Source organism: Camelina sativa, chromosome 7 (genome assembly GCF_000633955.1).
Source record: "Camelina sativa cultivar DH55 chromosome 7, Cs, whole genome shotgun sequence".
NCBI lineage: Eukaryota > Viridiplantae > Streptophyta > Magnoliopsida > Brassicales > Brassicaceae > Camelina > Camelina sativa.
The window spans coordinates 18,910,192-18,931,713 of NC_025691.1; the positions used below are offsets into that span (position 1 = coordinate 18,910,192).

At 32.2% G+C, this 21,522-nt stretch overlaps 4 protein-coding genes, 1 non-coding gene and 1 pseudogene across 5 annotated transcripts; 3 read left to right on the forward strand and 3 right to left on the reverse strand.

Annotated features, from left to right (window-relative positions):
* Nucleotides 7,247-7,918, forward strand: LOC104701508 (basic leucine zipper 8). The gene has a single exon (XM_010417206.1). It carries the CDS (start codon nt 7,320-7,322, stop codon nt 7,734-7,736), a length of 417 nt encoding a protein of 138 aa, XP_010415508.1. The 5' UTR covers nt 7,247-7,319; the 3' UTR covers nt 7,737-7,918.
* On the forward strand, nt 9,831-9,997 carry LOC109125467 (annotated as a pseudogene).
* Nucleotides 10,519-11,138, reverse strand: LOC104701509. The gene has a single exon (XM_010417207.1). The coding sequence runs from the start codon at nt 11,131-11,133 to the stop codon at nt 10,708-10,710; it is 426 nt and encodes a 141-aa protein (XP_010415509.1). The 5' UTR covers nt 11,134-11,138; the 3' UTR covers nt 10,519-10,707.
* Nucleotides 13,134-14,178, reverse strand: LOC104701511 (pheromone-processing carboxypeptidase KEX1). Its single transcript, XM_010417208.1, has one exon. It carries the CDS (start codon nt 13,833-13,835, stop codon nt 13,368-13,370), a length of 468 nt encoding a protein of 155 aa, XP_010415510.1. The 5' UTR covers nt 13,836-14,178; the 3' UTR covers nt 13,134-13,367.
* Nucleotides 17,018-17,091, reverse strand: TRNAI-AAU. The gene has a single exon. It is a non-coding gene; the product is annotated as a tRNA-Ile (tRNA).
* LOC104701512 (peroxidase 11) lies at nt 18,392-20,001 on the forward strand. The gene is made up of 4 exons (XM_010417209.1): nt 18,392-18,691; nt 18,869-19,060; nt 19,172-19,337; nt 19,428-20,001. Exons 1-4 carry the CDS (start codon nt 18,470-18,472, stop codon nt 19,853-19,855), a joined length of 1,008 nt encoding a protein of 335 aa, XP_010415511.1. The 5' UTR covers nt 18,392-18,469; the 3' UTR covers nt 19,856-20,001.

The window sequence follows — 21,522 nt, forward strand, 5'->3', positions numbered from 1 at the left end:
GCCGTCACATGACCTTTCGTTTTCACGTAAAGATTATAACTCAGCCGTAAAGCGATATTTTGGCATTCTAAATTTAAATTTTGAGTTATAATAATTTTAAAATTCAATTGTTGGAGAAATACTTTTAGAAAAAAAAATTCTAAATTCGAATAATAATTATTTAATTATTTGCAATAATATCTTGTGATAAAAAGCTCACTTTCTGAATTTACTATGCGTGTGGATTTGAGGAGGCACATAATTAGTGATTGTTTGCGCTTCCATAACAACACTTTTTCTGACATCGAGGGACGTTTTAATACTTATTAGGAATCTGACAGAACAAAAGACTCATATATTATTTGCAATAATATCTTGTGATAAAAAGCTCATTTTATGAATTTATTATGCGTGTGGATTTGAGCAGGCACATAATTAGTGATTTTTCGCGCTTCCCTAACAACACTTTTTGTGACATCGAGAGACGTTTTAATACTTATTAGGAATCTGACAGATTAAAAGATCCAGGAAAGAAAGAAGAATACATTTTCATATTATTGAGAAGACCCTAAACGATAACTCAGCCATAACTTTATCATAACTCAGCCAACCCTCAAATTAGAATGACTAAATAATCGACCAAACCGAACCAAACCGGAAACTATTTTTTCCATTATTTTTGATTAATTACGGTTATATTCGGCTTGCTATCGGTTATATTAAATTAATCGACCTAATTTGGATAACATTTGGATTATTTATGGTTATATATTCATCTAACCGACCCATAACCGGAAATAACCGAAAAGTAATTTCAAAAATTTTAAATTTTCAAATGGTTATCATATTAGTATATCCAAATTACTACCTTAAACCAAACACAATATAACCAAAACCAAACTGTTATATTAAAATCCATAATGTTGGAAATATGAACCCTAAACCTCAAACCCTAACCCATAAATGTCATGTTTTGAATGTTTTACACATTTTGATCAGACTGTGTAAAAATTAATCTTTGTCTATAATTATTACTTTTTATTGCTTATAATGATTGTAATATTCATTTTTTCATTCTCTATTTTAATTTTGAGTTATAATAATTCTAATTTACAAATATTTCATAAGTCAGCCGTTTATGTCGATAACTCAGCCATATTAGTCAATTGTTTGAGAAATACTTTTATTAAAAAAAATTAAATTCAAATTCAAATTTTGAATTCCTTTTAAATAAAAAATCGCTAAAATCTCATTTATTACGCGTGTGGTTCTTAACAATAAACATAATTATTGTTTGCGTCTCCCAACAACACTTTTTGTATTCTCGAGAAGGTATATAATAAATTAATAAATTTGTTGCATAATTCAGCCATAAATTTACCAAAACTCAGCCAACCCTCAAATTAGAATGACTAAATAACCGACCAAACCGAACCGAACCGAAAAAATTATTTTTTCCAATTTAGTATTTATGAATTGGTATGTTTGGTTAATTTCGGTTATATTCGGCTTACTATGGGTTATATTAGGCTAATCACACCAAATTGGAAAAATTGTTTTTGGTTATTTCCGATTATGTCATTTGAGTATATATTAATCTAACCGACCCATAACCGGAAATAACCAAAAACAATTTTGATTTTTAAAAAAAATATTCAAATGGTAATAATATTAGTATATTCATATTACCACCTTAAAACCAAAACCAAAAAACAAATAATGTTACTCATCTGAACCCTACATCTCAAACCCTAACCCTGACCCCTAAACGTCAGGTGTTATATGTTTAACACATTCTGGTGAGAATGTGTAAAAATCAATCTTTCTCTATAATTATTATTTTTTATTAGTTATAATAATTGTAATATTCATATTTCAATTGTATATTTAAATATTGAGTTATATTTTCAAATATTTCATAAGTCAGCCGTCTAAGTCAATAACTCAGCCATCACTTAGTCACTTTGTCGGAATTTTTTTTATTTTTATTCGAATTTTGAGTTTAATTTTTTAATTATTTTGTATAATATATTTTGATAAAACTAATTTTATAAATTTATTACGTGTGTGGATCTGAGCAGGCACAAAATTATTGTTTGGGTTTCTCCAACAACACTTTTTGTAATATCGAGGCACGACACGAAAGACCAAACGAAGCCGTACCAAGTACATAACTCAGCCGTACGAAGTACATAACTCAGCCATAACATATATGTTTATTTAATATTTATCAATATTAAATACACAGAGATATGTATCATATGACCTCAATTCAATGTGTATCATATGGCCTCAATTCACAGATTCACAGAGATATGTATAGTATGGCCTCAATTCAATGTTATATAGAAAGATGGCAATTTATATAAGCTGTGTTTCTTAATTAATTTATAGTTTTATACATACTCTATACAAGCACAACTAGCATGTTCCTCTTATCCTCCAGCTTTACTCTTTCTTTTTCTTCTTCTATGATTTTTCATTCTCCTCTGCTGTCTCCATCTTCCTCTTTTCTTTCTTTTTTTTTTTCTGACTTGTCCTCTTCCATTGCCACCACCCTTTTGCCTTCTTCTTCTTGCTTTTCTTTGCTGAGACATCCTTCCCTTCATCATCTAAACCAGGAACAGATCAAACACTAAGTCCACCATCACTCTAAGAGAACTCTGCTTTCAACCAAAAAAAAACTATACACAAATACCATTCTTTTGCAGATTCTCAATTACTTCCTTCATTACATCCACATTCTTGCATGGGGCAACACCTTTGTCATAAAATTCCAGCCTTTCCTCAACTTGTTCACCATCTGCGTAGGACATATCAGGGTACATAATTTAAAACTTAACAGCATATCTCACAACCGAAAGCTCTTCTCCAGGGTTGTCAGAACTTTACCAGCGAAACAATCAATTCGGGATGCTATAGAGCACTTGTTAGCAAGATAATCAATCTGAAAAGGGTCATCGTTCTTTGAATCTTAGCAGAAGCAAAGAGCTTACATTAGGAAGTGCAGCCAAAACATCATAAAAGTTCAAGGTAATTGCCTCATTTTCATAGTAGAGAATATCCCGAGAGACGGAGGAACAAATCTTACCTTGGCGTCAATCCTAGTCCCCTAACAAGTCCAGCACACAAATCGCTGAACTTGTTTATGCGACGAAAGACGAGAGAGGTTTTTTTTTTTTTTTCGAGTTATGAACAGTAGAAACTGTTTAATTTCCCTATTTGACATAAACAAGAAAAATTTAACTGATGATTCTGAAAAAAAACTGCTTAATAACATAGAAAATAAAAAATGATGTGTATTTTAATTTGCTGATGTGTAATTTTTTTTTTTTTACGTCCGCCTACTTCTAGGATGAGGATCCTAATTTTGAATCATCTTTGTCTAGAAAAAGACATTGAATTGAGTGAGGATGTAGATTTAAAGATGATGAATACTTTGATCTATGGCTAAGGTACCAAAGAGCTGGAGGTAATGTCTTTTTCTTCCCCTGGTCAAAGTTTTTTTTTGGTTCCGCTCGGTTAACCGAGGTACATGAAGAACCTATGTCACATTCTTGCCTCGATTTGGTATATTTTTTTATTTAGAGTTATGTTTCTTTGTCAAAATATTTTTTTATCATAAATTATATTTTTGATTTTCATTTTGATGGTTGTGTTTTTACTAACACTTTATATTTAATATTTATGTATTTTTAACTTATTTATTATTTTCTCTTTCTTAAATAATTTTATTTTATTAGTAGCACATACTCTTAAACTATTTTATTATTTTCAAAAAAATTATAATATATAATTTTGAATTTAATTTAATATTTTTTTGAAATACTTCCCCTAACATGGGTCTGAGAGTTCCTAGTTATAATAAAAACAAGAAAATTTGATCAATCACAAGTGTGTTTTTTTTCTTCTAAAACGGATATCATGTGAAATGTGTCTATTGATTATTTTATTATCAAAGAGTTAGCGATCATTAAGAAAATAGTCTAAATTTTTAAAATAATCGATAGATTTACATGACACATTGAGTTAGCGCTCGAGGAGAGTTATTTTGCAATGCGTTTTTTTTTTTTTTGAATAAATGATGGGGGGTAACAGCCCCGTCCCCTACAAAAAAGAAATCATAAATAACATGAGTATTACTTTATTTTATTGAATTAATTTATAGTCTACCGCGAAATTGTTAGCTAACGAGGAGATATCCCGTGCTTAAAGCACGTATCAACATTTTAAAAAAGAATTATAATATAATAATAAAAATTATTGTTATATTTTTTATGAAAATTATTTTGTTTGAGATATTATTTATTTTTAATTGTTCTATAAATCTATATATTTCTTTTTAATACTAATTCTGTTAGAATATTATAGAATTTTATTTTGATGTATATTATAGTTTTATATTGTTTGTTCGTTGTATTTGCATCAATATTTTGTGAAATATGAAGTAGTAATTTTAATATTATAATTGTGAGCAAATAAAATTTATTAATTTATCAACTATATAAATTTTGTTTTATCAACCCGCCAATGTGAAAATTAAATCCATAGATTGAGTAATATATATTTTAGATTAAAAAAAGAGTAATATATCTTCGTTTTTAAAATTTCAAATCACAACATATGTAGAAAAAATTCTGTATATTTGTTAATAATAAGTATTATATGAAAATTCCAAACAATTTGTAAATAAAATAAAAGAAAGATGATAGGAGAATCATAATTTGAAATCTTAATAAAATCTTCGAAATCTAGTTAAAAATAATTTTATTGTATACTTGGATATAAAATCTTAGTTTTTGAAATTCTGATTGGTTTATAATTTTTAAAAAATTATTTAGTAACCTTCGTCTCTAATTTTATTAGAGGGAGAAAATATATTTTTTAACTAATAATTATCTGTACTTTTTAAAATTTTTAGCTGTTATTTTTTTTCAAATACAAATTAGTTTTGATTTAAATAAATTCTGTTATTAATTTTGTAGATTTTTTTTGATTTGTCAGCGTTTTTTATTTTTAATTAATTATATTTATTTAAATAATTAATTAATCTTTATTAAAATTTTCTAATGATAATTGAATATAATTTTTTACACAATTTAAAGTTAGTTTCATATTTGTACTTCCTAATTAATATAGTAGGATAACAAAATTGCTGACGTGGCGGTCGACTCAAAGGGCGATTAAGGCTTTTTGTGGTTTTCTTTAATTTGATGCCGCCAGCGGCTTCTTTGCCGAAGGATGATGACGGCCCTCTCCAGGGTACGAGGCTGCGGTCTACTGCATCAGATGGTTTTCAGCAGGGAGAGTCGCTTTCAATCAGCTCTAAGTCAATAATGGATGACCTTCGTGCTCAAGGTCTGGGCACTTCCACTGACATTGTTCTTTGGAAGGGAAAAGGGGATATTTATCAAGCGTCTTTTAACACGTCACACACTTGGGAAGCACTTAGAGTTCCTAAGCCGAAGCAAGCCTGGAGCAAAGGCATATGGTTTTCACAGGCCACACCAAAATATGCTTGCATAGCTTAGTTAGCGATGTTGGATCGTCTATCGACTAGGGAACGAATGTTAAGATGGAATGTTGGAGCAAACACAATTTGTGTGCTGTGTCAACAACATCTTGAAACTCGTACTCACCTATTCTTCTCTTGTAGTTATTCAAGGGAAGTCTGGTCTGATCTCATCGCGAAGCTTCTCACAACGCGCTATACCACACTATGGCATCATATTATCAGCCTCCTCACGGATAACTCCCTGGGACATGATCGATCGATTGTTCCTGGTACGATACATTTTTCAGCTTTCTATTCATTCTTTATGGGGGAGAGAAACGGTAGGCAGCAAGGAGAAACCCCTCTCCCGGTGCGGCAGCTTACAAAGCGACTCGACCAGCAGGTTCGCAACCGGATTTACTCCATTCAGCTACAAAGAGATGCCAAGTTTGATAACTGTCTGATAACTTGGCTTGCAAGTAACTAAAAAAAGTCTGGGCCTCCTCACTATTATTCGTTGATTTGTTGTTTATTCTTCTATTTTAAATTATAAGCTGATGTAATTTAGGAAAAGCTGCACTAGCTGTTAACCGTATTTTTCCGAATAAAATTTATCTTTTATTCTAAAAATTTTTTTTTAGCTAATTAACAATGTTACGATGGCTAAAATTGTAGTATAATTAAGATCTTCTCACAAATCATTTGCAATTAAAAGAAGTCACATGATTCAACAGTCACGGCATGCGTACGTATAATATGAAAAGACTCGTTTGCAACTAAACTTTCATCGCTGATGACATTAATGATTGGCTTTAAGTGGATCAAGGAAACTTCGTTACTTACATATAAAACATCAATAATCTAATCTTTACTTAAATAAAATACTATTATAAATGCTACTTAATTACGACCTAATAAAGCTAGAGCTGCAAATTTAACCATTCCGATCCCCCAACCCCAAGTGAAATCCACTCTAATTGGCTAAGATAGCTGGCCTAATGCGCTAATATCAAATTTTACTACTTTAGCTATTCGACCACTAACTCACTCTCGCAATTATGCTTCACGAACTATAGTAGTTTTGGTAAAATCTCTCCATTGCCAATTATTAATTAATTTATATAACACTATAAATAATGCATGTATAAGCAATAAAGTGACTTTGTGGTACATCATTACCCACAAAATCCATAAACCATTGGATTATCAATTGAGTATGCTCTTAAAAAAATTAGATATGGTTGGAAGGTTCCTTGAGAAAAAGAAACATGGTGCGTCGACGAGTCGCTACCTCTCATGCTTTGATAGAATAACTAATACTCCCTCTGTTTCAAAATATAGGATGTTTTAACTAAAGCATGCAGATTAAGATGTCTTTACTTTTAACATGTTCAACCAATCAGAAACAATACTGCATAATATAAAATCCTAACATATCTAAAAGTTAGATAGAAACTTGAAAACATCCTATATCATGAAATATTAAACTTTTCTAAAACATCTTATATTTCGAAACGGAAAGAGTAATATAAAATAATATAAACTTTGATTTTCTCTGGCAATGGTCCCCTTCATGCCATTTACTTACTTTCAACTTTCAAGTGCTTCATGACTCATCAATTTCACGATTACAACTTCTCTTTTTCTTCATCATACATGAGAAATATTATATTAAAAGTTTACGTGTATTATAGCCACTTGGATTAGCTGTTAGTACTGTAAGGTCACAGTACTCCCCTCAATTTAATCATCTATAAATACCAAATTAGAGTGCATCTTATGGATCTAACCATCATACTTGGTACGAAAGGTTACGAAAGAATATATAACTGTTTGTTTTGTATATATGGCTGGTTTTGTTTATAACCTTCAAAGTGCAAACCCTAATCCACAGTCTTTATTCCAAACCTTTGTTGATCGAGTTCCACTTGTAAACTTGGTTGCCACGTCAGACGACTCGAGCAGGAGTGCAGAAGATGATGAGCGGAAGCGGAGAAGGAAGGTATCGAACCGCGAGTCAGCTCGGAGATCGCGTATGCGAAAACGACGACACATGGAAGAACTGTGGTCTATGCTTGTTCAGCTCATCAACGAGAACAAATGTCTCGTCGATGAGTTAAGCCGAGCCAAGGAAGGTCTTGAAAAGGTTATAGAAGAAAACATGAAGATTCGAGAAGAAAACTCCAAGTCAAGGAAGATGATTGGTGAGATCAGGCTTAATAGGTTTCTTAACGTAGACGGCGATAAGATCTGGACCGTTTGATCGAGCGAAATAGTTTGTGTTTTTGTTTTTCTATATATGGAGAAGAGTGTTCTCTGCTACGCAATGTTTCTGGAACTGTAACTAAAAAAAACGAAGTGAATTTGAGATTGTGTGAATCAATGGGTGGTGAGAGGGTTTTTAAAAGTTACTTTTGGATAAAGGCGCACAAGATTATGATTTTATGGGTTTTTGATTAATGAATTACGATTATGATTTAAATGACAGAACCAAGAGACAGTTACAAACCGGGAGTGAACCAAGTAACTCACAACACATTAATAAATTTGTTTCTGGTTTGTGGAACTATTGAGGAAATCGGTCTAAAGGAAAACCGGTTGGTTACCTTTTTTTAGTGTATAAGTAATAATTAAATTTGAGGTTATGTCACCAGTCTATCCCGTCTAACGTGGCTGTGTTACCTAATAGTAACACATCCCCCCAGGGATCGACGGTACCTTCAAGCCTACAGGTGCAATAATGGTAGTTACTACGTGGACGAAAAGAAGTTATATATATGGCGGTGGCATAGGGTAGACATAAGAGGTAATTTAAATTACCTCTTTTTGTTGTCCTGAATCACGATTATGGTTTTTGATTTATGAATCATGAACCTCATGAGCTCGAAATGGATGACTAACTAATTCAGAAGTTGAAAGTGTTGAATCCTCTTTGTAATTCACATACAATATTTGTTTTGGTCTTCGGACAAGCTTAATCCACGCATCGCAAATGTATTTTGGAAAATCACCATGACAATATCTATTTAAGAACATTCAATGAATATATATTTTAATGTACGTTCGATAAAATAAACCTTCTTCTCTCATTTGCTACTAGCATTTTTAGCAAATTATCATATACTTATTCAAAATTATCAATCTTGCTATCTAGTACTATTTTCTTTGGAAAAAAAAATGATATAATAGATAAGAAACCTTAGAAACAAGAATATTGAATGAATACAAACAAGAAATCTCTACCACTAGGCACTAGTTAGAGTTACGTTCTAAATTATAGTAATATTTTGCTTTCTAATATCAATGCAGAACATAATGGTCCGTAGCATCAGCAAAATAATTCCATTGTGTGAGTATGTGACACTGTCACTCTAAAGCTTAAATTGACTTTCATTAGTCGCCCCTTCGACCAGCTGAAGGATGATTACTTCGATTAGTACTTTTAAACTAAAATTCAAAAATATTAACTAAAATCAAATATTTAGATATATTGGTCCACGGAATAAGCTATAAAGTCCAAAATTTATGTTTATATAGATATAAATAAAATTTTATACCATGTTATCCGAACATGATACTATAGAAAAGTTGGAACAAAAACATGATGTACTGTTTCCTCCGCTACTATGCAACGGCCACAAATGCCATCGATCAACACTTTACGATCTCGGAATATGATTATATATTTATATTTTAACTTTAATTATACTTGCAAGTAAAAAGACAAAGTTTAGTTGGATTGTTAATCATCCATACTATATAAACTACAAATGATGATGTATAGAGAATAAAGTCACTTTATGCTAAATTATTACTCACAAACTTCGAAAACCATTGGATCATCAATTAAGTATGCTCTTTAAAAAAATTGAGATATATAGTTTGAAAGGTTCCTCAAGAAGAAACATGGTGCGTCGACGAGTCGCTACCTCTACTAACCTCTCACACTTTCTTAGAATAATTAATGATATAATCTTTCATTCTCTCTACTTTACTTTCAACTTTCAAGTGCTTCATGACTCATCAAGCTCACGATTACAACTTTTCTTTTTCTTCGTTCTAGTTTTTTCTTCTCATTTCAAATAAAACCCAAACTCAATTTTTTTATTTACCATCAAGTTTAGAAAATCATCTTACAACTTTTTTTTTGTTGTTGTGTGCACCAGACAGAGATTAACTATTTTCTCTCTATATTAAGAGAATAATAGTTCAAGTTGTCGTAACGTAACGTGGCAATGCGAGTTTCATTCTTTCAACGCATTCTGTTGCATGCACCCTCTTAGTTTTTTCATAATCCAAAGCATTTCTAAAGCTAACTAAACTATATATCCCACAACTCAACAATCTGAAGATGAGGATGATGGGAATAATGAGCTTTGAAACGGCGATGGACCTGATCGTCGCCGGTTTGTCTCTCTTATGATCGGATTTGGATTCTTTGCTCTCATTGCCTATGTTCTCTGCTCCGTCGCTTTCTTCCACCACGTCAAACTCGCCACTCCCATCCCATCTCCACCGCTTTAATTTCTCGCTGGAGATAAATTAGTACGAGACGTTCCTTAGTTTTTCCCTTTTTACATGCATGGATCCGGTCACGTTAAATCCCGACCATGTCAATCAAATGACTTCGTTGCTTTTCTATAAGCTGTAATTCTATATTTATACAGGTAATTAGGTTTTGAATCCATATGTATTGTTTTAGATAACGTTAAATTTGGTTACAGCAAACTAGTTAACATTACAAGGAATGTGTAATGTGAAAACAATTGTAATCGCAAATTAAATAATAATAAATACAAATAAAGTTTATTTTTTTGATAATTAAAATTGGTCGGAGTTGGGAAAAATAAAGCCTAATAGATTTCAAGTCTATCTCCTTAACCACTCGGACATATCGACTGTTTTATAAACAAATAAAATGACTTACACATTACTAATGTAACACTAGTTAACACACCTATAAGCATGGTATATTGTATACACTAAGTTTTCCTTGCTAATTGCCAAAATTTTCTCATTATATTAAACTGCGATGAGTGTGAATCTAGATAACGTACGGAGCGTCTATTTTTATTTCTTATTTCGAGTAATATGTACTTAAGTTACTCACTAGTTTAGTTGCCTTTTTTACATTATTACTACAATCTTGTGATAACAACTCAGTATGATGAGATGCATAGGATGTTAATTTATTGATACAAACTATACAATATAGACTAAGCTTCATCAGCTAGCTAGTTAGACTGCGGTGCCATTGCAGCTTCTTTCACCTCCTTGAACTCATAGTTTCTGTTGACATTTTGTTTGAAGGACCCTGGGATGTTGAAACCAACAGTTGATGGGAGTTTTTCGGCATTCTTGCTTACGAGAGATTCATACAGTCCCTTGTCTAAATGTAAATGGAGTGCATCACATGAGCCACCATAACATGTTAGCGGTTTGCAATACAAGGCCTGTCTATATCCACCACCGTAATTGTCCCTGCCGAAGTGGACTCTGCTACCACCAGATCCTCCAATGCACAGACCGGGAAGACAGAACCCGCCCTGGTAATGATTTCCACCCGACCATTTCTGGTCTATGTTAGGGACTCCTCCAACTGATAAGCTTAGCAAAAGTGTTAGTGAGAAGGAAATACATATCCATTTGAGTTCTGTCATTTTGCTTCTTTTGGTGTTAATAGTTGAAGGCTGGGAGGGATCATAAATTTATATAGTTGTCAATATGGTGTCATGCTTTTATTCATTAGTCAGTAATACTAGCATAAAAAACTCGGGAATGTAATGGAAATAAGGGTCTCGTGGTAACGTTTTCGGGAGGAAATTAAGGATATTGTTAGTTTGGCATACTTGGTTGTTTTCAAGTTATTTTACTATCCTATTAAAAAAAAAAAATCAATAGTGCTTGAGACAAGACAAACGTATATTTTCTGGTTTTGTCTAGCTTAAGTTCTAGATTGCATTGAAACAAGAATTTAACTCCAGAGTGAGCAAGCATATCGATTCCATTGGTATATTTTAAAAGAGAACCCGTACATAGGTTGAATAACGAGGAGAAACAAATATTTCTTGTAGTGCATGATAGCGTTGTTAGGGAGTTGATGCTTAAGGATACTAAAATGTTTAAAGTTAATAAAGTTTCCAATTCAAACAGTTTTTTCAGTTTTCACTCGTTCATAACTCTTTAATATACTGATTTGGCTTCCTCGCATAACTCTTCTCTTATAATTATGGAATTTTAGTAAAATTAGTTGATTGTAACAGTTTCTCAAACATACAATGTTTTTTTTTGATTAATTAATGGTGGTTGCTTTGTGTTTCACAACAGTATCGTTTCTCTTGTTAATCTTTCCCTTGGATGTCATTTTCGATTTATCAATCGAACATGTGCAGCAGTGCAGGATAATTCTTTGACCGGAATGGTTGGTTCTTCACCTTTGCTTGTTATTGGTCATCCTGGAGTTGAAACTTGGTAGACCAGGTCCAATGTGTTGTGCATATTACTAAGTCACATTCTCTCTCACATTTTGTGGGTCATAAAATTAGATTGGACGACCCTTATTTCATTATCATCTACCTGTTTATTGCTTATGCACGTGCATGGTTGATTTGAGATTACAATGTGGAAAGTGACTTGAGAATCACATCTACGTTGAGGACGGTCCTCTCTTAGCCAAGCTGCCAGCTAAAACTCTTTTGTTGTTTTCTGTTCCCAAATTCATTATAACCTCTCAACAATCTTAAACTTAATTTCAGTCATTTTCCAACACTCTAAACTGTATTATTGATAGGAATGACCATCTTTGACTTTCTTAAAGAGCGACGCTTCGTTTGCTTGTGGAATTTTTCTCTGATAGATACAATTCTTTCTATTTACTGTTGTGAAATAGGCACAGAAGAATATCACAAACAGGTTGATTAAGATCCTCTCTATTTACTGTTGTGATTCCTGTTGTGAAAATAGTAATTTATGAAAGTTTTGTGAAAGTGTTGATTATTACATATATTGAATGATTGAAATTTGTTCTTTCTTTAACAAAAAAAAAAAAAAGNAAACTGTATTATTGATAGAAATGACCATCTTTGACTTTCTTAACGAGCGACGCTTCGTTTGCTTGTGGAATTTTCTTTGATAGATACATTTCTTTCTATTTAGTGTTGTAAAATAGGCACAGAAGAATATCACAAACAGGTTGATTAAGATCCTCTCTATTGTGATTCCTGTTGTGAAAATAGTAATTTATGAAACTTTTGTGAAAGTGTTGATTAAGACATATATTGAATGATTGAAATTTCTTCTTTCTTTAAAAAAAAAAAAAAAAAAGGAATCATGTGAAGGCATTGAAAGCAGCAGGAGTCTTTGTTAACAGGAAAAGCTATGGTGTGTTCTAGCTACTACTTTGGGGCCACACCTATGGGAACAATCTGGTAACCTTAGAAACTCCTGTTTTGTCATCAGCCTCTTTGTTTTATCCCAAATTCATTCGTTTTTGGATCTGAATTTTATACGAATTTATGAGTCAAATTCGTAACACGTTTGCTTTTCAATGGCTACGGATTATTATTGAATTTTGTTTTTGCTGGCATTACCTTTCTTGATTGCTCTTTTGTTAAGAGGTAGATTAGAAAAACATGTTCCCGTTTTGTGTTAGAACGGAGTATATGTGTAAAAAGGTAGATATTATTAGCATAGCTCCAAACGGAAAACCACATAGACAAGTTACATGAACGGAGTTTGCATTAAGCAAAAACATAATCCTGTTTTAAAAGAAAAAGTAGAAACAAACTACATGGTCTGAAATTTGTATCAACTGCTTAAGTTTTTTTTCCCCTTGATGAGCAGAAGAGACGAACATTGGATAGCTTAAAGAACTTAAAAACCAGTATGACAGACTTTATTTGGTTTTGCTCACCTTGCTTTTACTTTTAACACGACTAGTTGCAGTGGTTCTTGTTCTAGCCTTGAGCTCAGATTCCTCACCTTGGTCGCTGAATCTGTCACGAACTCTGTTCTCTTTCTGATGATTGACTTGTTGTTGTTTGGCATTACTATTCTTTGTTGAAGCTGCATGATTCTTGGTGTTTCTTGGATGCTGACTGCTAGGCCATGAGGATGCATCAGAAGTCATTGAGTCATCACTCTCATTGTTACTACTATCATCATCATCATCATCGTCCTCGTCATCACCACCATCATGGTCGACCTCTTTTACATGGAAATCATCTTCATCATCGTCATCATCATCATAGACAACTTCCGAGTGATGGTTTCCGTGGAAGGTGTCTTCTATGTACATAGTCCATCCTGACTCACAGCTACTCTTCTCCTCGGCACCTCCATGGATTCTTCTTGGAGACTCCATGGCTAACACAAAAAAAGTTAACTTAGCTTTTTTTAATGTTTTACGTACCTCTCAGGCCTCAGCTTGTTGCAACCTCTTAACCTCTGATATAGACTCTCGTTGTGGTTTTGGTTTTTGCTCTTAAGACTATCAATAAATAGCTTGTCCTCTTTTGTCTGATTTTATATTTTTCCTTTCTTGTGTTTGAGTATCAGGAAAAGCCGGAGCCTATGGAATCACACTCATATAATTGAATACCAGGAGTGAGTATCACCACATGGCAATCTTAGCACCATTGTTTTCGCTCAATTGAAGTACTACAAGACAAGCCATTTCAGATATATATGAAAGGAGAGAAAAAAAGGTTGGTTAAATTAGCGCCTTGTTCAAAATAAATATAGTACACTTCTATAATAAATTTATAGCCCTATATATAAATTCTCTTTTACCCCTCTTTCTTATATAGGGAATTGAGCATATTATAGTTCCCAAAACAAGGTTCGAACCACACACAACACAGACCGTTGAGAGAGACATAAAACATGGATACCCACCAAACCAAAGTTTTATCTGTTTGGAGCTCTCATAAGTGATGTGTAAGCAGCAATGCTTATTGGTTAACACTTGTTTTTTGTTTCTTTTTATTGATGATAGCCATATGATAGGAGGGGATAGCTACAACATGCATTTACTAGTTTTTACTTCCCTCTCTCTCACTCTCTCTCTCTCTCTCTTTGTTTCACTGGGCTGTAATTAAATCTCACAACTATAAAAGACCAGCTTTTGAGGTGGAAGTGAGATAAGACCCACTCAACAAAAAAGAAGGAATATATATGTTGAAACCCATTTTCTTAATTAGGTTAGGAGCTGTTCCTCTTCCTTATTCCTTTAATACTCTTCTTCCCAGCTCCCCAGTCCTGTCTTGGTCATAAAAAGTGTTGCAGCCTTTTGTTGTTCCTCTCTTCTCCCTCTCTCTCTCTCTCTCTCTCCCATAAAATAGTTGTTTTCTTTTGCATTGAAGGTAAACGCAACTGGATTTTGTTTTTCTAGTATTTATTTGGTGCATTTATTTCTATTCATGAGGAAAATGACAAAGCAGCAGAGATTAAGTATCAACTGTGGTGAAAAAAGTAAAGAACTAAAAAAGATCTGTATTGTTTCTACTATGATAGCTTCACATTTGCATCCTTTTTTTTTTTTTACAGTGATTGGAATCTATCTTGGTTACAGGCTTACAGCTAAGCAAAGTGTGGGAGAAATGAATCCATATGTAACATTAAAAACGGTGGTGGTGTGTAAGACTTTGACCCCTCTTTGTGCATTTAAGTAAATCAGTTTTGGCCTTTATGAAAATTTGATCCTCATAGTACAAATAATAATACTCGCTGTGGGTCTTACGAGTGGAGATATATTAGGATTTATTAGAATTGTACACATCGTTAATGCCTCCAAAGCTTGTTTTCTTTTAGGGACTCACCTTGGATTTTCTCATGTGGGTCTGTACTATTATCATTCATCCTACACGTGTGAGTACTGTTTTCTCTCTATAATATCTTTTGTTTGATTAGTAAACACACACACCCACACCTTTAGACATTTGTTATTATCTTATCTTACACTTAGGTGGGTGAGTAGTAGTTGAGATTTGAGAACAACAACAACAACAAAAAAAAGAGAGAGAACTTCAACAAAAAAAAAGAGAGAGAGAACTTGTATTGGCTTGTCTTTCACTCTCATATATTGATAGGTTCTAGAATATTACTTATGTTGTTACAAAATTATGAAGTCAATAAACATGAGAGAACTCATATATATGCTTAATTAGTGATGATTAGGTGGTTTTGTTGAAAGGTTGAGAAGACGAAGTGGGTATGTCCCTTAGCACCAAACTTTTAGCTTTACTTTGAATGCCTGCTTTTGTCAGGTATACTTCCCCATGTATTCATTTGTCTCTTACTTCATAAGTCTCCCATGTGATGTGAAATCATATATATTGTATCTATTTATATGTATATACTTTGGAAACTTCTCTCATTTAAATTAGACACACCACTATACTTCTTCGAGCCTTTTTTCATGATTTGGTTTCCATCTTAGATAAGATGACAAAATATCCCTGCTGTAACATCATACCTTTCGATTAGATTTCTCGACCCAACTTTTTTTTTTCTTTTTTCTTTGGTACCATGGTTTTCCAAAAAGTTCAATAATTGAATATAGATTTTTTGGTTTCAGAATTCTCTGCTGTTACTGTTTTTTTTTTATCAACATTTTCTTATAAAAGTGTGTTCCTAACCTTCTAACATAGCAATCATAACTCAATTAGTATGAAAATGTATATAAGTTAAGACCGTAGAGTTTTTAATTTTAATCGTTTATAGAATTATAAATACATAAATGTCAAGTTCAACTGAAGTTTAAATGGATTTAATGTGCTTGATCAACCATTAAATTTGCATAAGTTTGTGTTCCTGGTGCTTCCAATATTTTGAGTTTCTTAATAGAAGTTATCTTGAATTATAAAGAACATTGACATCGAATATATGGTATTTTCAATATAATTTACAACTTAAGGTTTTACATCTAAACTTGCTGGTAAATGGATTTTGTTTTTCAAAAATGTTTTTGACTTCTTCATGAAATTATCTATATATCATGATTTCTTTCATGCCTTATGGTAATGGCTCTACCTATGGTCCCATACTCCCACCGTAAGTAGATCTTGACCAGTTACAACTTACAACCACTCGTCAACCATGATTTTAACACAGAACTCCATAAAAGAGAGATGTTGAAAATCGGATGTGAAAACATTGTGGATTAAGATAACCCTGAACATTTCAACATATCGAAAGGGCACAATCCACATTCTCTTCTTTTTGTTTAACGGAATGAGTTTGTCATAAGCCACTCCACATATCTTTATTTTGTTTGGTGATAATCGATTGAATGATTTTTCAGGCCTGTGAGTTTTACATAGAGATTATGCGATCTTGAAGCACGACAACTAGACATATATGAAATTTTGGGTGGATGATAAGAAACAAGAAGATCAACAAACTGATATATGGAAAGGATGAAAAAAAAAAAAAAAATACTGCGTTTTGCTCATGATACCGTTGACCGGAAGTGACCTTTGTTTTTAACCGTTCTAAAAACAATGATAATCCAAGTCATTTGTTCAATAAAAAGGTAAAAATAAATGGCCCATGCAGGTTTCGAACCTGCGACCTTCGCGTTATTAGCACGACGCTCTAACCAACTGAGCTAATGGGCCGTTTTGCTAATGTTTTTATTGTTTTACTATTTGAACTTTGTTACATGTCCTATTGTGCATGCACATTCTCAACACTGCTGACACGAATAAAATAACTTGTTTCCAATATTGAATACTACTGGATTTATTAAATTATTCCACGGAAGATGGAAATATTTATATATAGTCTATAGATATCATATGAACATAGATATTATAATAAACCACCAAAATTTTCACAAATTTGAAAAAAGATCTTGAGGAAGAGCGGCTAATGTGAAAGAGAGTTTGGTTTGTTCGATTGGAAGTTTGTAGGCTTGTTAGCTTAATAAATCACACACACTCAAGAAAGGTACTAACAAATATTGGGCCTAAAGCGTTATGCGTCGCTGGCGAAACAATCGTTAAGGACATATGAATTAAAAGTTTCGGATGTTAACTTCAGATTCAAAGTCTCCTACTGCTAAATAACGTCTATACCAAAACCACCTAACACCAAGTTTCTTCCCCTCCCCCCAACTAATGTACACTGCCATGCATATAACTTTGTTTTTAACCGTTTCTAAGACTGAAAATATTCATACAATAATAGCAAGTTGACTGCAAATGAATAAGTTTTTACCGAGAAGATCGTTGTACAATGTCGTTATCATTTTCAAAACTATTTGAGCTTTTATTATAATTAATCGTATAATTGAAGATGACGCCAAAGAGTAGATAATATTTTCCCTCCTACTTTCTGATCTAGATTTCGCCATTCGAAGAAAACAAAAATAAACAGATGAAGAGAACAACACATAGCAAGGATATACGAGACCTATATATCTCACATTATGTAAAAAATTGCAATATTAATTTGTTTATGGGATATTATATATTTCTTATATTCTTGTTGAACAAAAAGTATTAGTTTATATAGTAGTGCCAAAAAAAACAAAAAAAAAACAGTTGAACAAATTATACAAAACGAGACTTCTAGATTTGTTTCAAGAATCAGTGTTAATAAAACATGCATGCTTGCAACGTCTGTAAACATACAAACAAACAAACAAAATGCCTTTAAATAAAAATAGAAGAAAAATGCGGAACTTAGTACACTTTATGGTAATATAAGATTTTGGTTTGGAAATATAACCTCTAGTATTCAAATAAAGTTTGATCTTTGGGTCATAGGAAACCCCAACAACCATCTTACAAAATTAGTTGCATCTCACTTGACCTACTTCTCAAGACCCTTGTAACACAAGAAAACTAAAAATCCTACAACACCCTCTTCTCAAAAACTTATATATCTCTTTGAAGTCCCAACCATCTTCACTAACTCCTTATAATCTCTCACAAAAATATTTACATTTTTCCCAAAAGTTTGGATCAAAAGGGTTTCATCAGAAGAAGAAGTATGAAACTCCTCCTTGTGTTCTTGATGGTTCACACCATCTTTATCCCATGCTTTTCCTTTGATCTACTGGGAAAGGATCATCCGTTAACCCTAGATTATTACAAGTCTACTTGTCCGACCGTGTTTGACGTCATCAAGAAAGAAATGGAATGCATAGTGAAGGAAGATCCTAGAAATGCAGCCATACTTATTCGTTTACACTTCCACGACTGCTTTGTCCAAGTAAGTACTCATTCACACACCTTTCTTGAAACGCAAGAAATCATCCCGACAAAGAAAATTCGTAACGGATGTGTCAAACGTTTACTGTTATTAAATACAGATTTTAATTATCTGAAAAAGGGTTGCTTTATGATATGGATGGTTAATTACTTTTTGAGGGTTAAAACGGTATTGCAGGGATGCGATGGATCAGTGTTGCTAGACGAAACAGAGTCACTAAAGGGAGAGAAGAAAGCTTCTCCGAACATAAACTCATTGAAAGGATACAAAATTGTAGACAGAATCAAGAACATAATCGAATCTGAATGTCCTGGAGTTGTTTCCTGCGCTGATCTTCTCACAATCAGTGCTAGAGATGCTACAATCCTGGTAAATAAACAAGAACTAAACATATACTCTCTCAAAATAAATTTCGTATATATATCATATAGTATCCTATGAATTATGAAATGAAACAACATTTTAAATTATGGTTTGAAGGTGGGTGGGCCTTACTGGGACGTTCCTGTTGGAAGAAAAGATTCAAAATCAGCAAGCTACGCGCTTGCCACAACAAACCTCCCAACTCCAGAAGAGGCTTTGATCAGCATCATCGCTAAATTCTATGCTCAGGGTCTCTCTGTTGAAGACATGGTCGCTCTTATAGGTATTGTGGTAAACTAAGCCGAACAAATTATTTTTGGTATTGTGGTAAACCGGATTACTAAAACCCTAACTTGACGAATAATCTAACTAGGAGCTCACACGATCGGAATGGCACAATGTCGGAACTTTCGATCAAGGATCTATGGAGATTTTCAAGTGACGTCAGCCCTAAATCCGATTTCGGAGACGTACTTGTCAAGTCTCAAAAAGATGTGCCCCTCGAACAGCGGTGAAGGTGATACCAATGTAACGGCAATAGACAACGTGACGCCAAATCTCTTCGATAACTCGATCTACCACACGCTGCTAAGAGGAGAAGGGTTGTTGAACTCGGACCAGGCTATGTACACGAGCATGTTCGGGATACAAACGCGGCGCATAGTGAGCAAGTATGCGGAGGATCCATTGGCTTTCTTCGAGCAATTCTCGAAGTCGATGGTGAAGATGGGGAACATTTTGAACTCTGAAAGCTTTGCTGATGGAGAAGTTAGAAGAAATTGCAGATTCGTGAATACATGAACAAAACAAAACAGTGGAGGAAGAAACTATCTCCGATAATTTATTTATTTAAGAAAAAAAAAATGAAACCAATCTTATTCTTCTTCTTATGTCTATTTAAAAAAAATATAGGGTTCTTGAATGTTTAAAAAGAGCTTCCTCTCATACAGTATCTTCTAAAGATTTTCAAATGATTTATAAATTAAACTAGATGAAGCCCGCATTATTACGTGGGTAAAAATTTGAAAAACTTATTAAGAATAATTAAGTAGTAATGTACATGTTTTAGATTTTATCTTGTAAAATTTTAATATTGAATATGGACCTCTCATATATCATTTTAATACTCTCTCAGTTCTATTATATAAGAGTTTTAAGGCTTTTTGTTCTATTTTATAAGATTTTCTCAAATATATAGGTACAATTTTTATTAATATAATTATTTGAACTATGCAGTATATTTTTCTGTTGGTTGAAGTTTTATAAATAACATAATATTTATATTAATCTTTGTGCTTTTACCCAAAAACTCTAATAGGACAATGAGTACCATTGAAATATCTATACCATCATAATAAACCATATTTTAAGCTTAATTACACATTTCATCTCTTAATGCAGATAACTAAATATTTTATATCAAACATAATTAATACATAATATCAAATCTATATCTTAGTAAGAATGGAAAATACAATTAAAAATTAACAAAATGTAATTCGCAAAAAAACTGAATCAACATTTTTTAAGATATATTTGTTATGTTGTTATCTCATAAATACTAATTTTACCTCATGTCTTAATCAATTTTAAATGAGTGAAATTTATTAAATAAAAACATATATAAAGATATAAAAACATTCTCATCGTATAACTGAAGATTCATTCCTATAAATTATAATTTATTTTGAATTATCTTATGTTTTGACAAATGGCTTACAAAAATACATGTGTTCAAATTATAAAATCAAACATTAAAAACTTACTAATATTCTCAAATGATTTTTTTTTTAAATGAGACATATTAATATTTGAAAATTTCATTCTTCTAAAATAAATTTCATTGTTAGACATTCAGTTTAGTAATCACATTTAACTATCTATTTCATCGTAAAACCATAATTCACTTCTTCATGGATTAGAGTAAAATTTTTAATAACAAAAATAATATGAGCATCATATGAGATAATATGTATATTGGTTAGTATTTTAAAGTTAACAATAAAAATAATCAAAAAAATCAGTTAACATCCACAAAATTTTTGGAATCCAAAAATGTCCTAAATATTATTATTTTACATGTCATAATTTCATAAGTAATATTTTGTCAATTTTAATCAATTAACCAAAAATTCATTCCTACAAACTCATTTTTTCTATTTTTTTCAGGTTTCTCATATTACTACATGCATTAAAATCTTTAAAATAAAACATGTAAAACTATACTAATACACATCATGTATTGAATTTTTTTTTTAAGTTCATTATTCTTTCAAGGTTTTGTGTACTTACGTACAATAAATATTTACATATTACCTCATAAGATTTAGATTATCTCATACAATAAAACTTTATATTACAACGCTAAATACAATTTATATCCGACTAAAATTATGTTAAATAACTTATGTTATTCTTTTTAACTTTGTTATTCATTATTTATTGATTAATATAATGATTAATAAATT

Bases quoted from the DNA above. Each gene is read 5' to 3' on its own strand.
- LOC104701508 (XM_010417206.1), top strand. From the start codon at position 7,320: ATGGCTGGTTTTGTTTATAACCTTCAAAGTGCAAACCCTAATCCACAG.
- LOC104701509 (XM_010417207.1), bottom strand. From the start codon at position 11,133: ATGACAGAACTCAAATGGATATGTATTTCCTTCTCACTAACACTTTTG.
- LOC104701511 (XM_010417208.1), bottom strand. From the start codon at position 13,835: ATGGAGTCTCCAAGAAGAATCCATGGAGGTGCCGAGGAGAAGAGTAGC.
- LOC104701512 (XM_010417209.1), top strand. From the start codon at position 18,470: ATGAAACTCCTCCTTGTGTTCTTGATGGTTCACACCATCTTTATCCCA. The intron at 18,692-18,868 runs GTAAGTACTCAT...ACGGTATTGCAG, and splicing joins TCCACGACTGCTTTGTCCAA to GGATGCGATGGATCAGTGTT. The intron at 19,061-19,171 runs GTAAATAAACAA...TATGGTTTGAAG, and splicing joins CTAGAGATGCTACAATCCTG to GTGGGTGGGCCTTACTGGGA.